A 15595-nucleotide genomic window follows, 5' to 3' on the forward strand; every position below is an offset into this window, starting at 1 on the left:
AATGAATTATGCCAAGACCTGGTGACGATGTTCCATTCAGTTTCATCACGTGCGCCTCCTGCCCAGACGGTCTTTGGCCTATCAGACGCCGAGACTCAATCATGTCCTCAACTTCAACCACATGCGCGCTTGAGCCATCCCGTCACTCCTTGACCACATCCCTCCGTGAGCCACCACCAAAGTCGGTCAAACCTGACAAGACTTCCCTCGACAGGTATATGGACGGGGTTGAGCGGAGGCCTCCCACGTTAGACTCTTCAGACTCACGTTGCGACCATGACTCGGGGTGAGGAACCGCTTCTCGCACGCCCCATCTCCCCCAACTCCTCCACCAACGATATCGAAGAGGAAGATGCCCTATTGACCGGCCAGCCCACGAATCGACCCTCGAAAAAATACCAGAAATGGAGGGAACTCGGCCTGTTTGCCTGGGCTCTCGTTGCCACCGTCGCCGTCATCATCCTTGCCGTCGTGTATCAACATGAATCATCCCTTCCTCATTCAAAACCAAGATCGGGGGGCTGGGGTCCAGATGGGAAACCCACCGGCAAAAGGAACATGATCTTCATGGTATCCGACGGCATGGGGCCAACATCTCTCTCATTGACAAGAAGTTGGAGACAGCATGTCAGCGGGCTTCCCATCGACGATGTCCTCGTCCTCGACCAACATCTCATTGGCTCTTCAAGAACTCGCAGTTCCAGTAGTCTCATCACCGACTCTGCTGCCGGCGCCACTGCCTTTTCTTGCGGTTTCAAGAGCTACAACGGTGCCATCTCTGTCCTACCTGACCATACCCCTTGTGGCACTGTTCTGGAAGCCGCCAAAAGAGCAGGATACATGACGGGCTTGGTAGTGACCACCAGACTCACTGATGCAACTCCTGCGTGCTTTGCCTCCCATGCCAACCGCCGTGAGTACGAAGATCTCATTGCTGAACAGATGATCGGTCACTATCCACTAGGCCGTATGGTTGATGTCATGATTGGCGGAGGGAGGTGCCATTTTCTCCCCAACACAACCCGAGGTTCATGCCGAGCAGACGACAAAGACGTGGTGGCCCTAGCCAAAGACAAGTTCGGCTTCACCTACGTCGACAACAGAAATGACTTTGATGCTCTTAGCCCCGACAGTGTCAAGCTACCACTGCTCGCCCTCCTCGCCAGTACGGATATTCCATATGAAATCGATCGTGTTCATGTAGCAGACATCTATCCTAGCGAAGCTGAAATGGCACGATTTGCCCTCGACACCCTGAAGGCAGCTACCAAGGATTCAGACAAGGGTTTCTTCCTCATGATTGAAGGTTCACGAATCGATCATGCCGGTCATGGAAACGACCCGGCCGCCCAGGTCCATGAAGTCATGGCTCACGATGAAGCATTCGCTTCGGTGCTTGACTTCCTCGAGGCAGATGACGTCGAGGGAGTTATGGTGTCTACTTCGGACCACGAAACTGGTGGCCTTGCGACTGCTCGTCAGCTACATGAGGCGTACCCCATCTATCGCTGGTTCCCCGACGTCTTGGCCAATGCCTCTCACTCGGGCGAACACCTGTCAGGGCAGTGGCATGAATACCTCGACGAGGCATCTGATGCGACTTCTCGCAAGGACAAGGTGGAAAAGCTTGCTGAACTCGTCTCTTCAGGATTGGGGATCCAGGACTATACGCAAAAGGAGCTCGACGCCGTCGTCGACGCTAAACCCGTCTGGCCACCAAGTTATCTCTTCGCCGACATGATTTCTCGCCGGGCGCAGATTGGGTGGAGTACCCATGGTCACAGTGCCGTGGATGTCAATATATACGCATCGAATCCTAAACATGCACCGGGCTTGGTTGGAAATCATGAAAACGTTGAGATCGGCCAGTTCATCGCCGAGTACCTCGACCTTGATCTCGAACCCATCACCAAGGAGTTGAACGACAAGAAAGTCAAGATTGGCAGTGTCGACGACGACCAAGCATGGGGCGAATGGATGGGCCCACCAGGGCTACCAAATAACGAGAATGGCGCTCTCGTCCATCTTGACGACTACCATGGCGACTTCAAACATAGGAAACGAGAAGCCGAGATGGACTGCGGATGTGGAGCGAAGCATTAGACTGTCACCACGAGCAACACAATGTTGAGAATGAGGTTTTCTTTTTCAGTATTGCATTTATGACGGCGTTTTGAGGCTAGTACCACTTTCATGAGATACCTCTAATGGATATGAGGAAGGGTACTATACACACACACACACCTGGCTACATTATTCCGTGGCAAAGCCGGGGGAACCTTTTCTTGATTTCAATAGTTTCTTCAAGTATGAGTCTTAACATTGAATCTTTTCATGATTCCTATCAAGATTACTTGGATCCTCTCTCGTAGGTGGAGGTGTACCCTAAGCTGCGAGTGGTCTTAGAACCGTGTCTCAAAAATAGCGATAGGACCGACACATTAGTGCCGTCTAGAAATACTGATGGTGGCTTGAATGGTGAGAAAGCCTATGGCTCGCCCTGACGGCTCTCTTCTCCGGGGGTGACGAGGCGCACGCTCTTCCGTGAGCTGTTGAACCCTGTCATGCGTCCGCGGCTGGATCCTCGACGGCTCGCAATGCTACGTTCATCGCCGCTCTGCGTGCCCCGTTCACTTAGCAGACTAGTGCGAAGAGATGCGCGAGCCTTATCGACCGCTGGGCTGACCCCTGCCCGGAGAGAGTCACGCCGAGTGGCTCCAGCATCGTTACTGCTGCCTCGAATCAATCGGATCTCTTCCTCGTGCTTCATCTGTTGTTGAATCCGCAACTCTCGTGTCAAGCCTGGTCCACAGTCGCAGCCACAACCGGGACTGGGGCAGGTGCCGTGGCTAGACGGTTGTGAGAACCATTCGTCAAGACACCCAACATGTCCTGAATGCCCACATGCATGACAGAACCCCCAGATGTTGGCTGTAAGAAGAAGCCCTTCTTGCCATGTGCCCGTGCCTCTAGGGCCAGGGACCACGTCATCCCCGTGCACTGAAAGGCAGACTGGGCACGCAGGTCGCACGGTTCGGCACCGATCACACATGGTCTGCTGTTGTGGCAATGGCGCGTTGCAGCGGTGACAGACCATGGACAGACTGAATGCATCTCCACCAGTAAGTACATGTGCTGTTGGCTTGTCTCCATCCGGAACAGAGTATAGCCGAGGGTACTGGAACTCTACGCACACTTTACGAAGCATGGCAGCAGATTCCACCATCCCGCTCTGCTTCAAAAACGTGAGATGGTTCTCCAAGATACTCTCGATGATCCGATGTCCCAGATGTGGAATCATCAGCCTATCGGCAAGACTTTCTCCCTGTCGAGGGCCCACAAATTTGAGTTCTCGAAAGCTCGGGTGGAAGAAGTACGGATGTAGATGCATGAGGAGGTGGACAGCAAATTGTGCATGCCCAATCCCGTTTTCCACATCGAATGCAATGCTCTGACAGACTAGCGGTAATGAAGACCAGGCAAATGGCGACTTGGGTTCGTAGATGAACAGATCGATCGGCCGGAAGTCTTGCAGCAGATAGGTTGGGTGATCCAGCTCATGCATGGGAATGCGAGCTGCCAGTACTTCACGAGGGCGACTTCCCCCTTCACCGGACTTGTCCAGTGTCTCGGTTACATGCAATGGATTGGTGGTATGGATGCGAGACTTGGGCACTGAACTCAATTCCTCGAATTCAAAGATGTCATGCGGCGACGATAGGGTGGTATTAAGTTCGGAAGATGTAATGGATCGAGGGTCGGTCAGCAAGGCTGGCTTGCGAAATCCGCTTTTGGACCTTTCTCTTGCGTCGAACGAGCCGTCGGTCCCAAAGCTCATTTCGAGAGCGGTGTCACTAGCTGCGACAGTCTCAATTCGATTACGAGATGTGCCATTAGACCTAGGTAACCGCCGTGCTTCTCGTGATCTGTGCGAATCCTCGAAAGATAGATCCATCTGGGAATCTTCAATTTCGTCGTCATCGGATTCGGATGTGCCGTGCTTCGGAATCTGAGACCGTGCACCCAACGAGTTAGGGGACTCGAAGGATTGGCCCAGCGATCTTGCTTTCTGGGAGCTGTCCGTAGACGCAGAGAACATCTGGAAACTGTCCCCAGATCCATTTCTTGGCTGAACGGCTGGACTGCTACTTGATTCATCCAATGAAAAAATTGGTCGAGCCTGTATCTTATAGTCCCTCAGCGCAGCTCGACGGTCTTCCTGGTTGGTGACACGGGGCGACAATAATCGCTTGTCAATAGGGATATCTTTACTATGCTGTGGATCTGATTGGCCCGTTATCTTCTGTTTCGGAGACACGAGCTGCCTCGGTGAAACATCTGTGATGTCTGTCGATTTGGGCTGTGGAGTTCTGATGACTTCTGGAGAGTTTGACTCTGACCGTTTACCACGACCGGGACTATCGACTAGTGCACGGGAGGCAGCGGCAGCAGTCGTATGAGAACTCAAAACTGATGGTGGCAGTGGTGGAAGATCGTCAATATCTTCGTCAGCCGAAAAGTGGCTCCACCGCTTACGCCCTGACGGCGAGGAAATCGGAATCGGTTTGGCCAATGGAGTTGTCATGTTGGAAGTACTCTCGCTCTCGGAAGCGGCAGTGGGGAACTCTGCTTCGAGTTTGTTCTTGAATAGATGACTTCTCAGATTCTGCGATTTGGAGCCTTCCCTCGGATTGCCTCTGATTGGTAGCCCTGCCAGCGGAGAAGGCGCAGAGCGATTCGAGCCAGATCGAAAGCTCTCCAGAGTATCTCTCCTTTTCGCAGCATCTGCCCTACGTCTCCTCCTGTTGGTATCTGCCCAGTCTTTGAGCTCAGGAACGATGACGGTCTCTAAAACCCTCCAGGTTTGTGCCATTCGATGCATGGAGACAGCGTCACAGGCATTAGCATTTTGGTGGAATGCTGCACTCAGTCGTTCAAGGATTTGGTCAGGAGACTGTGCTCTTTCGTCGATCAGGGAGGGAGAGGTGTAGTTGGCGGCTAGAAAGGCCACGACGTTTGATTCTGCAACCAGCCCTGGCACGAAGCTGACCGCGCCGACCTGATTGTTGTGAAACATGTCGTGGGGTTGAAATACTGACTTGTCCAGTGCAAGGACTGCAGGTCTGTCATCTACTGAGGGGGGACTATTGGCTTGCGACTTGGTTGATCTTGCGGAGATTCCAGTTCTTTCTTGCCGTCGATGCGCTGAATCGAGGGTGCCTTCATCGTCAGTCAGACTGCGGCTGGCCGTGGGATCCTCGCCGCTGCTCAGCTTGTCCTGCGGAACACTAAGGAAGCCGAGTGCTGGGTCATCCAAGCTAGAGCCTCGACGAAGTACTCTTTCTTCGGAGAAGGAATAGCATTCTCCATCAGGCATGAAGGCCGATGTTGAGGGGGGGAGCTCGTTGTAGAATGGAGTGGACCTCTGAAGATCCCAATGAGTGAAGAGTCCGTCTTCTCCAACAGTCCAAAGGACGTCCTTGTTGGCCCAGAGGATGTCATTGACGGGGAGATTATATCGATCCAGCTCGCGGAAGGGAAGCCAGGGGCGCCGGAGGTCCCAGACATGAATGCGTGGGTCGTCTTTGTGGTATGTGACGGCAATTTGAGTGCTTTGCCAATAAGCAGATTCGGTTCCTTCAGAGGGCTTGGTGGCCGGTCTCCAAGTGATGTTGCGAATGGCGCATGGTGCCCGAAACTGAAAGACGGGCTTCTGTCGTTTATTGTCGAGTTGGAAATCCCAAACACGTATATATCGATCGAAGCCTCCAGATATGATGTGTCGACCGTCAGGGTGCCAGTCGATGGAGTAACAGGCCTTCTCATGGCCGTTGATGCTCAATTTGGGGCCCAGAGGAGATCTTGCGTCCCAGAGCTGGACGACCCCACCGTCGGTGCAGACAGCAAAGTCAAAGAGCTCCACGGGAGACCACTTGACGTCTCTCACAGGGACTCGGGGTTCGAAACGTGAATGCGAGCGGTCGGGTTTGCCGGCGCGCACATCCCATAACCTGACCGACTTGTCTTGGCTAGCCGATAGGAGGTAGTATCCGGCGAAAGGGTCGAAGTCGAGTTTGTTGATCTGATTGGCGTGCTCATGGAAGCGCCGCAGCTCAATTCTCGGACTGTTGACATCATATAGAGATATGCGGCCATTGTTGGCGGCGGTTGCTATAATGTGCTTGTAGTCGCCAGTGGACCAACGGACATCTCTTGCAGGGAGATACTCTCTTCGTTGTATGTCGGACCCGAGCTGCGGGGATGGATGGATGGAGTTGTGCGCACCAACGGCAGACCGGATATTCAACTCGTCAGTGATATTGCCATCTCGACATCGTATTATTTTGAGAATTTCAGGGCCTGCCAACACGGCATGTGTTCCTTCCTTGTTGATGTCGACGGCATTGATTGGAAGACCGGTTCGATGAGTTGTCACCCGTGGTTGAGAGGGAGAACTGGGAGGCATGTTAGGGACGTATCAGCTGGGAACAAGGGACCACGGTCGAACCTGGAGGATGGGATGGTACTGATTTGACTTTGGTCGCGGTCATGGTCGTCGTGGATCCAACGACCATTGTATTTGGCACCAAAGGGAGCGACAACTCTTTGCAATTGGCCTAGTCGCGTTGATTGGGTGAGGTGCAAGTCGGAGACTGGGTCTGGATAGCGGCCATCAGACATGGCGGATCAAGATCGTGTCGGCGGATGCGCGGCGGGAGAGGTGAATGGTATCATGGCTGGCAGGCCAGGTTGTCATTGGAACCTGACCAGACGCGAAGAGCGCCTCGTGCAGCGTGGTTTGAGAGATGCGGCGTGCAGGAGGTAGTGGACAAGTGAGCAGTCGCAGATGTATCAAGTGATGCAACCAAGGTGACGGGACTAAGGGTTTTTCCACAATGCAGCTAGGATAGAACTTGGTGAAGCGATGACCAGTGTTGGATGGGCAGGATGGGTTCGATAGAATCTGCTAGGATTGGACGCGGATCGAGGATCGAAAGCCGGGGGGAACTTTTGACTCGGGGCCTAAACTGGGGAAGTGAGTTCCTTTTAGTTAAAGAGGTAGTCAGTGGGTAAGTAGGTAGTCTAGGGACTGAGGAGGCGTCGAGGCCCAGGCGTGATTGATGGATGGCCAGGGGTAGAGATGGCGCTGGCGCCTTAGCAAGGCACCTAATGGGGATCGTATCTCGGGGCTAGTACCAGTGCATGCTTAGGGCGAGTGTGGGAGGCACGGGAGAGCAGCAGTCCCCTGTCCAGGGCCGATTTCAGGTAGGACGAGACCCGGAAAGGTGCCGTTCAAGCCCATTCTTCATGCCGGCAACCAATGCCCGTTGGGCCCCCTCGGCCCATTCGCTTCGCAGACGAGTGGCTGGTCTTCGGAAGCCATCCTTGCCGCATAAGCCTCGACAATTGTGATGCTGAATCTTGGGTTATTAGCCACAGTCATACAGGAAATGGGCAGATGTCTACTGATGACATGGACCATGGATCCTTTTGACGACACCGGCGCAGCTCGCTAGCTGACAGAGTAAGCCTTGAGCCTGCGTCCGATTTGACCCAATTGCACATGGTCAGGCACCTTTGACCTAAAGGGTTTGTTGCGGTGAAGGAGACGAGGGGCGAGAAGAAGGTTGGAAAGAATGCATGTGTTGTCCCTTGGACCGACGGTTGAGCGCAGAGAGAGAGAGAGAGAGACAAAGTCTATGGCATGGGAATGGATGAGATGGAATGGAATGGGGATGGGATGCTGTATCCCCGACACGACGGCGGCGCTGCACCTTGCACCTTCCAACAGTCGAGGGATTTTGAAGTTGGCAGTTGCAGTTGGGTGGGAGCCACGTCTTTTTCGCTGTCCTATCCTAACGTTGATACTACCAGCTTGGAGTTTGCACTGCTAATGATGATCTAGTCAATGACTAGTTAGTGATCGTCCCAGAAAAGGGACTGTACAAGTCAGAATGTAGATATACAGGGCAGTGCGTCTTTGACCACTCTGTTCAGGTAGATAAAATTTCTACTCATGAAATTCACATACAATTAATATTACATTGTTAGTGACACCTAGCAACCCCAGTGGAGTGGCTAGTGCCTCAAATCGATCTGACTATCACCATCATCACCAGAAGGATTTGGGTCACAAGTAATCCAAAATCCAGGCCTTTTACACTTTGTCACCTCGTCTCACATCACCTCTTTCACCATTTGTGTGGGTGTGGATTTGGATGTGGACAGTGAACAGTGAGCAGGAATCTCATGTCACATGCTCACCTACTGTGTACATCCATCTGACAGCGATCCGTCGACCCCTCCACCCACCACATCAGCAGATCAGCACCTGACTCGAAGCTTGGTATTGTGCTGGCGGTGGTGATCCAGACCTGACATCTGACACAGGCCGTGCAATCTACCATTAGAGGCTGAGGTTGAAGATTCTGGCCTAGCTGGAGCTCAAACAAGCACCCACTAGTCGACGCATTAGCCTCGACTGCGCAACCGTTCCAGTGCCAAACCCACCAAACACCCGAGCCCCAGGCAAACTTGCCCCGAGGCCACCCCTCGTTGTGGACTCCTAGGCATCTGGTCAAACAGCCACAGGCACCAGCAAGCCTCCCAAGTGCCCCGCGAGCTCCTGCTAGTCAGCCAGTCAGGCCCCTTAGCCCTTGAAGGCTCCCGAACCCCCTCGAACAGCCAAGGCAGTCGGAGGAGGTCTGCCCCCCACCATTTGGCACCAGTTGGCACCAGTTGGCACCATTTGGCACCATTTGGGCCAGAATTGCCAGACTAACAGGCACACTAGCCTCAGCTGATCTGTTTGGTCGCCATCCACCAAAAGTCAAGATCCAGAATCTCTCCAACCATCGCCATCGTCGCTGCTGCCGTTGTTCGCCCCTCGCTCTTGCCACCCACCAGGCATCAGATCACCTCCGCGTCGTCATTTGACTTGGAATTGACATCCACTTCCATCTCCACCACCTCAACCTCAACCTCCACTTCAACCTCGACCTTGAACCTCTTTTCCACACCAACTCACGATCTCTTTCTCTTAGCACGATATCTTCTCCACCACATTCGACTCTGGACGTCGGCCATTTCTTTCCATATCTCATTCTCCATCTCCTTCGTTGTAATCGTTCCTTCAGTCTCTCGCTCAACCCCGCCTTGTCGTCATCTATATCAGCCTCTCTCCTCGCCACGCCCGACAAGGCAAGCCACCCACCCTTATCCTCGCCCTCGCCTTCAATCTCCCTCTCCATCTCGTCACCGGCCGGGTCAGCCACATTTTCACTATAGTCCCGCCGGTGATCCGACTCCAACGTCTGCTCGACAAATCCTCATTTCTTTGGTCTTTGGGCGGCTCTTTGCTTTGTGTTTCTTGTCCTGATTTCTTCCTGGCCCGAGACATTGAAGGATCATGCTCAACCACAGCCCGAATTTTGCCCAGCTTCGAACTTCACTCCACATTCTCAATGTAGCAAGATCACTCTATCCAGCTGTTGTCATTGCTCTTTTCAGCTTCGCTTTTATCCTCTACGGCATCAAAACCGCCCCCGACAATGGAGACAAGGTTCAGATACATGCAATGCGTGGCCCTGGTGGTCGACCATTGCCAATACGTCGAAAGTCTGCCAATCAGATCAAAGAGGCCGCCGCCATCAAGGACTTCCCCCAGAGATCCAAATTGGTTCTACGCCTGATGCAGGCTCTTGTTCTATTGACCTTCCTACTCAATGCTGCCATAGTTCTTTTTCAAGTCACTTTGAACAGAAAGCAGGAGTGGTGGCCCGGCCAAAGCGCTGTCGTAAGACCCACCGAGAAACCGCTCTCGATCATTTCAGTCTGGCTAATCCCCTCTTCCGTCTAGGTCTACATCATCGCTTCGAGTTTCGCGTACATTGTCATCTTGATTTCCATGATTGATCAGAAGCCATCACCCACCATTGCTCATTTCCTGACTTGGGTAACAGCCCTGCCTCTGGAGATCATCATTCTCGCCACTCTCCTTCAAATTTATACAGTTCCTCACTTCGAGCCTCAGGTGGGAAATCAACTCGGTGGCGTCTTCAGAAGTGCCATCACGGGATGGGAAACCATCGAAGTCATTGTCAATATCGTCCGCATCGTCCTCCTTCTTGGAATGGTCGTCATCTACCTTACTGTCAAACTTCATCTCCGGAAAAAGACATCTTCATCGGACCACGACAACGAGAGAACTCCTCTTCTCAATGGCTCTTCGGGCAATACGCTCCATCCAAATGGACATGCACGTCACCCCGCCCAACCCTCCGAGCCTAAGGAGCAAGTCGACGCCTGGGCAAAACCTACTGAACAACCTACAATTTCCTGGTATTCATACATCCGAGGCTTTGTCATGTTGATCCCATATCTTTGGCCGAAGAAGTCGATCAAGTTGCAACTCCTCGCTTTCTCGTGTATCCTTATCCTGGTCAGTCAGCGCGTCATCAACGTCTTTGTTCCCATAATGGTCGGCAGAATCACGGATGCTTTGTCTGGTGACACTGAGAAGGGTGTGCATGCGCCATGGCTTGACATTTCCTTGTACATCTTGTTTAGATGGCTGCAGGGTTCACAGGGTATCCTGACCGCTGCCAGAAGTATTCTCTGGATCCCCGTCGCACAGTACTCATACCGTGCCATATCCACTGCCGCCTTTGAGCATGTCCACAATCTCAGCGCCGAGTTTCACACGGGCAAAAGGACCGGAGAGTTGATCTCAGCCTTGAACAAGGGCAGTTCCATTAACAGTTTTCTCGAGATGGTCACCTTTCAGGTTGGCCCCATGATATTTGACCTGGTCGTGGCGATCATCTATCTCACTGCCAAATTCGACGTCTATCTTGGCCTCGTGGTCTCCATTGTCACCTTTCTCTATATCTATGTCACGATTCGTCTTGCAGCATGGCGCGTTACCTTACGTCGCAATTACGTCAATGCTGAGCGAGAAATGGAGGCTGTCAAGAATGATTCTCTTCACTCTTGGGACACGGTCAAGTATTTCAACGCGGAAGAGTACGAGTTTAATCGATACAGGACTGCGATCAAAACGATGCAACGCTTCGGGTACTGGGTCGACGTCACCCTGTCCTACATGAACACTATCCAAGGGGCCTTGTTCATGATGGCGCTTCTGGTGGCCAGCTTCATCGAGGCCTGGGAAGTGGCCCGAGGTGATCAATCGGTTGGTAAATTCGTTCTACTCATCACATACATGGCTCAGTTGCAAGGCCCACTAAACTACTTTGGCACCTTTTACCGTGCGATTCAAAACAGCCTGATCAATGCCGAAAGGATGCTCGAACTGTTCAAAGAACAACCCCATGTCACGGATCGCGAAGATGCTGTCGACATCAAAGAATGCGCTGGCGACATCGTTTTTGATAATGTCTCTTTCAGCTATGACAAACGCAGACCGGCTCTTGATCGCTTGAGCTTCAGGTGTCGACCAGGTACCACCACAGCTTTTGTAGGTGAATCTGGCGGTGGCAAAACCACCGTCATGAGACTCATCTTCCGTTACTACAACCCCGAATCCGGCCAGATCAGAGTCGACGGCAAGGACGTGCAAGATATCACGATGAATTCTCTCCGCAGTTTCATTGGCGTTGTACCTCAGGATTGCAACATGTTCAACGAATCTATCATGTACAATCTAAAGTATGCCAATCAAAACGCGACAGACGAGGATGTGTATGAAGCGTGCAAAAAGGCCTCAATCCACGACCGAATCTTGGATTTTGCCGATGGCTACGACACAAAAGTTGGAGAACGAGGAGTGAGGCTTTCTGGTGGCGAGCGGCAAAGGGTTGCCATTGCCAGAACCATTCTCAAGAACCCCTGCATTACCATGCTCGACGAAGCCACGGCCGCCTTGGATACAGAGACCGAAGAGAAAATCCAGGAATCTTTTGATACTTTGGCCAAGGGCCGCACCATGATCATTATTGCACACCGTCTCAGCACAATTGTTAATGCCGATCAGATTCTGGTCCTCAACCACGGCACAGTCGTGGAAAGTGGAACCCATGATGAACTCATCGCCCGTGGTGGCAAATATGCAAGCATGTGGCGCAAGCAGTCACGCGCCCAGAAAGCCGCCGCTGAGGCAGCTGAGTTGAGGACGAGAGCCAAAAAGGCACTCGAGGACGCTGAAGCTGATAGCGCCAGCGTGAGTGAGGAAGAACTCGACCACTCCAAACGACACAGTTACCGTAAGGGACATAAGCGTGTCAATTTCAGCCAGAGCAGCAACCTCAGACCATGGCTAGGTGATGACCATGATGATTCAAGATCTGAGAGCTCCCAAACTGGAGGTGAACGACATGGGGAAAGCCGTGCAGGCGTCAAAGATTCGTCAGGACCAAGTGGCAAGCCGCCTGGACACCCTTGACTCTGAATAAGAGCAGACACCCACTGTGCCTATCGACCGCTGTGACCCTGCGCAACTTGCAGTAACAACTTCATTTGTGGACATATACAAACTCTTTCTTGTTTACTTTTTGGCGCCTTGGTGGTGAAGGCAGTAAAATCTTTGACCTTCAATCTTGATCCTGGTTCTTGGGTCAACATGAGATGACAACTTCGGCCCCGAGCGATCGCAACTACACGAGAGCGAGAATTCCAAAGTAATCATGGACTTCCTGTCTGGCTCCAGACCTGTCATTACCAATCATCTGATCCCACCACCGGACCTGTATACTGGATTCCAGACCCAACGACCTACGTCAGCTTTTTCTTATGAGGTTATCAACGAGTCAAGAGGCGCTCGTTGTTGTTGGACATTCTTCTTATAAAATACCGACAATGTTAATCAACGACAGAATAGCCCTCGCGGGCCGGGAAAATGCTCACGGAAGATGGATTAGAAGAGGGGGATGAGAATGAGAATACGATTGGTGCCTCGCGGCGATGGTGCAGACTGAGATTCGCACAAAAGGTTCGGGTTAGGCATGACGACTGTACAGTCAATCTGATATGTGTGTGGTGCGGGTGGATGTCGGGCTGGAAAATTGTCGAGTCTTTGTCATGGTGGAGCGATGACAAGTAATGAGCAACGAGACAACGAGGCTGGAAGTAATTTTGGGTGGTAACAGCTTGAGGAACAGCATGCAATCATGAGCACAGAAATACCAGCTTCTTTTGTTACTCTTTCGGGTTTCCCAATCATGGTGTATGTTGCCCAGCAAATAGCCAAAAGCCTGTGAATTTGCAAGTCGGAATTGTAATTTCAGTCTCTGCTCACTTGGTCCACGCTCTCACTCTTGGTGGTTAAGCCGTCTAGAAGCCGCATCTTAGCCTTCCTTTCCACGTGTCTCAAAAGCGGCGCTTCTTCTTCACGCCAACACCCTCGGCAATGTTCCTCTTCAATTCGACGCGGCGTCGATCGGCTCTCTGCTCGACTGTCTCCTCTTGCTCGGGTTGTTGTGCGGTGGATGAGCCGCCAGTAGTGTCAGCTGCTGGTATAGTGACATTCGTCTGACCAGCGGCAGATCGAGCAGCGCCCGGTGTGTCAGACGATGAACCTGCGGTATCGGTGTTGGTCTCTGCGTCTGTATCACAGTCCTTCCCCTCTTGCATAGCAATGTCTCCATCTGCGTCTATCTTGGAGCGCGATGATGGCGTCCTCTTCGTCGAGCGGGGCGTTTCAGTTGGCGACGGTGATTTGTCTTCGCGTCGAGACTTGCGATTCAAACGTCCCAGGCGGCGAGGTGGTGTCGAAGGTCTTCTGGGCGATTGCTTAACTTTCTGGGACCGGGTTTTGGGAGGTGCATCCAAATCATCGTCCTCGTCCGATGACGCTTCCGGGCTCGGTGCTGAATGTTTGTTCAGGCGGCCAAGACGGCGATTTGACAAAGGCGTCGAGGTCTTGGAGTCTTGTTTAGCATCTGGAGCTTTAGTTGCCTTGCGACGAGGTGATGGGGAGCGGCCAGTGGATGATGATCGCGTGGGCGAAATGGACTCTTCTCGCTTCCCAAGTCTTCCCAGCCGCCGTTTGCCGTTGGTATGACTCTCAGTATTTGCAGCTTTTTGTGTTGGCTGTGCATTTATAGAATTCTGGTGTTGTTTTCGTTGGTCCGTTTCAGACTCGGATTGAGTCTCGCTGGCGGTGGGTGTTCCTGATGAAGCGCTCGAGGCTCGGTGTGAAGACGACGCTGCCGGCTTCTTAGGTGATGATGGTGACTTTGTTTTGTCACTGGATACTTTGGTGGCGTGAGTGCGTCGTAATCCGCCTATCCTCCTTTTATTAGGCCTTGTCTGTTCGGGGTCAGTCTCATCTGTAGAGCCTTCATCTTGTTTGGCCGGGGAGACTGGTGGGGAAGTGGTTTTTGGGCTGGACCCGGCTTTCTTAGATCTGGGCGGAGTTGGCTGCCGCTGTAAACAAGGTCAGACTGAGAAGTTAGGGCAGATGGGTCGATGCTCACCTCAAAGTCTCCGTCGGAACCTGTAGTGTCGCAGGAAGGCCGTGAGCTCCTTTTCACAGAGGATTCTGCCTGTCCCTCCGGTGCTGTAGACGAAGTTGAGTCGTTGGTTTCTCCTTCCATTTTATCGAGCTGGTTGGATGAAGGCAAAGTTCGGAGCCATCCCTCGTGCTGTTCTCGTGTATGAGCGAAACATTTTTCACAACCACTGACCAAGTTTTTCAAACCGGTGCTGTCAAAACCCTCATATCCATCTTCGGTGGCAAACTGCATGATCCAAGATTTCTCGTCAAAAGTGGCCATCCCAGGAACGTGCTTTTGAGCATCACTTGCTGAGAGCTGGCCGCCTTTCCGAGAAGCAAGGCCACTTATGCTAGGGAAAATCAAACCCAAGTCGACGCCCGAGGTCCCTATTCTATCAAGAAGGCGTGAAATGATGTGGTCCTTTTCTCTGATAATCTCCAGCAGAGAGGCGATCTTTGCTTCTAATACAGAAACCTCGTGTAAGCTCGGCCGAAGAAGACGTTCCGCCAATTCAGAAGTGTCCTGCTGAGAGGCCCTGAAGGTCCATTTTAGAGGCTTGAGCGGTCGTGGAAGGTTACATTTGGTGATGAGGTGTAGATCATTGGATGTACGTTTGTCATCACGAGCCAGGGCATTCTGACCTCCCTGCAAACTTTGGGATAGCTTTGACAGGAGTACCTTAAACTGGGTGTCCGAGTCGGATGGATCAATACTTGCATTCTGCCGATTGGCTTCAGCAATAATACCAAACTTGTCTAGGGAACACTGCCAGATAGAGATCAAGTCTGTTAGTAATAACAAGAAGGAGTCACTAGATGTAGTGAAGAGGTAGAATAGTTTTGGACATTCTTTCCTGGATGGGATCTGAAGCTCCTGCCAGCCTTGTTGTACTTTGGGAGGCATTTTATATGCGGGATATGTTTTGGCGAAAGAGAGTAACCTCTCTTTGTCACTGGCGCCATCCAGTCAGGCAAGCCTGAAGCATGATTGAGGTATACTGATGGTAGGACGTTGATAGCCATGTCGTTGAGGTGACGCGAGCAACGTTATACGCTTAAATGATCCGCCGAAGTCTATGCTCTGCTATCGCTGGTGCCTACGGCAGACCATAGAGTTTTTATATGTGTTTGAACGTCACC

At 52.2% G+C, this 15595-nt stretch overlaps 4 protein-coding genes across 4 annotated transcripts; 2 read left to right on the forward strand and 2 right to left on the reverse strand.

Annotated features, from left to right (window-relative positions):
- Positions 1-148: 148 nt before the first annotated feature.
- PV10_03569 (uncharacterized protein) lies at positions 149-2350 on the forward strand. Its single transcript, XM_016368040.1, has one exon. It carries the CDS (start codon positions 277-279, stop codon positions 2101-2103), a length of 1827 nt encoding a protein of 608 aa, XP_016227558.1. The 5' UTR covers positions 149-276; the 3' UTR covers positions 2104-2350.
- Positions 2217-7377, reverse strand: PV10_03570 (uncharacterized protein). The gene is made up of 2 exons (XM_016368041.1): positions 6509-7377; positions 2217-6455 (listed from the first exon to the last, which is right to left on the reverse strand). The coding sequence occupies exons 1-2, from the start codon at positions 6679-6681 to the stop codon at positions 2489-2491; spliced, it is 4140 nt and encodes a 1379-aa protein (XP_016227559.1). The 5' UTR covers positions 6682-7377; the 3' UTR covers positions 2217-2488.
- Positions 7378-9022: 1645 nt separating this feature from the next.
- On the forward strand, positions 9023-13252 carry PV10_03571 (uncharacterized protein). Its single transcript, XM_016368042.1, has 2 exons — positions 9023-9796; positions 9860-13252. The coding sequence occupies exons 1-2, from the start codon at positions 9410-9412 to the stop codon at positions 12401-12403; spliced, it is 2931 nt and encodes a 976-aa protein (XP_016227560.1). The 5' UTR covers positions 9023-9409; the 3' UTR covers positions 12404-13252.
- Positions 12960-15442, reverse strand: PV10_03572 (uncharacterized protein). The gene is made up of 2 exons (XM_016368043.1): positions 14436-15442; positions 12960-14385 (listed from the first exon to the last, which is right to left on the reverse strand). Exons 1-2 carry the CDS (start codon positions 15357-15359, stop codon positions 13327-13329), a joined length of 1983 nt encoding a protein of 660 aa, XP_016227561.1. The 5' UTR covers positions 15360-15442; the 3' UTR covers positions 12960-13326.
- Between the last annotated feature and the right edge of the window lie 153 nt (positions 15443-15595).

The sequence above is a fragment of the Exophiala mesophila genome (assembly GCF_000836275.1).
Source record: "Exophiala mesophila strain CBS 40295 unplaced genomic scaffold supercont1.2, whole genome shotgun sequence".
Lineage (NCBI taxonomy): Eukaryota > Fungi > Ascomycota > Eurotiomycetes > Chaetothyriales > Herpotrichiellaceae > Exophiala > Exophiala mesophila.

What these genes read in the sequence shown, in the direction of transcription:
- PV10_03572 (XM_016368043.1), bottom strand. Translation starts at nt 15,359, where the DNA reads ATGCCTCCCAAAGTACAACAAGGCTGGCAGGAGCTTCAGATCCCATCC. An exon ending in GTTCCGACGGAGACTTTGAG is followed by an intron (nt 14,386 to 14,435) that starts GTGAGCATCGAC and finishes CCTTGTTTACAG; the next exon opens with CGGCAGCCAACTCCGCCCAG.
- PV10_03570 (XM_016368041.1), bottom strand. Translation starts at nt 6,681, where the DNA reads ATGTCTGATGGCCGCTATCCAGACCCAGTCTCCGACTTGCACCTCACC. An exon ending in AGTACCATCCCATCCTCCAG is followed by an intron (nt 6,456 to 6,508) that starts GTTCGACCGTGG and finishes CATGCCTCCCAG; the next exon opens with TTCTCCCTCTCAACCACGGG.
- PV10_03569 (XM_016368040.1), top strand. Translation starts at nt 277, where the DNA reads ATGACTCGGGGTGAGGAACCGCTTCTCGCACGCCCCATCTCCCCCAAC.
- PV10_03571 (XM_016368042.1), top strand. Translation starts at nt 9,410, where the DNA reads ATGCTCAACCACAGCCCGAATTTTGCCCAGCTTCGAACTTCACTCCAC. An exon ending in GGCCCGGCCAAAGCGCTGTC is followed by an intron (nt 9,797 to 9,859) that starts GTAAGACCCACC and finishes TCTTCCGTCTAG; the next exon opens with GTCTACATCATCGCTTCGAG.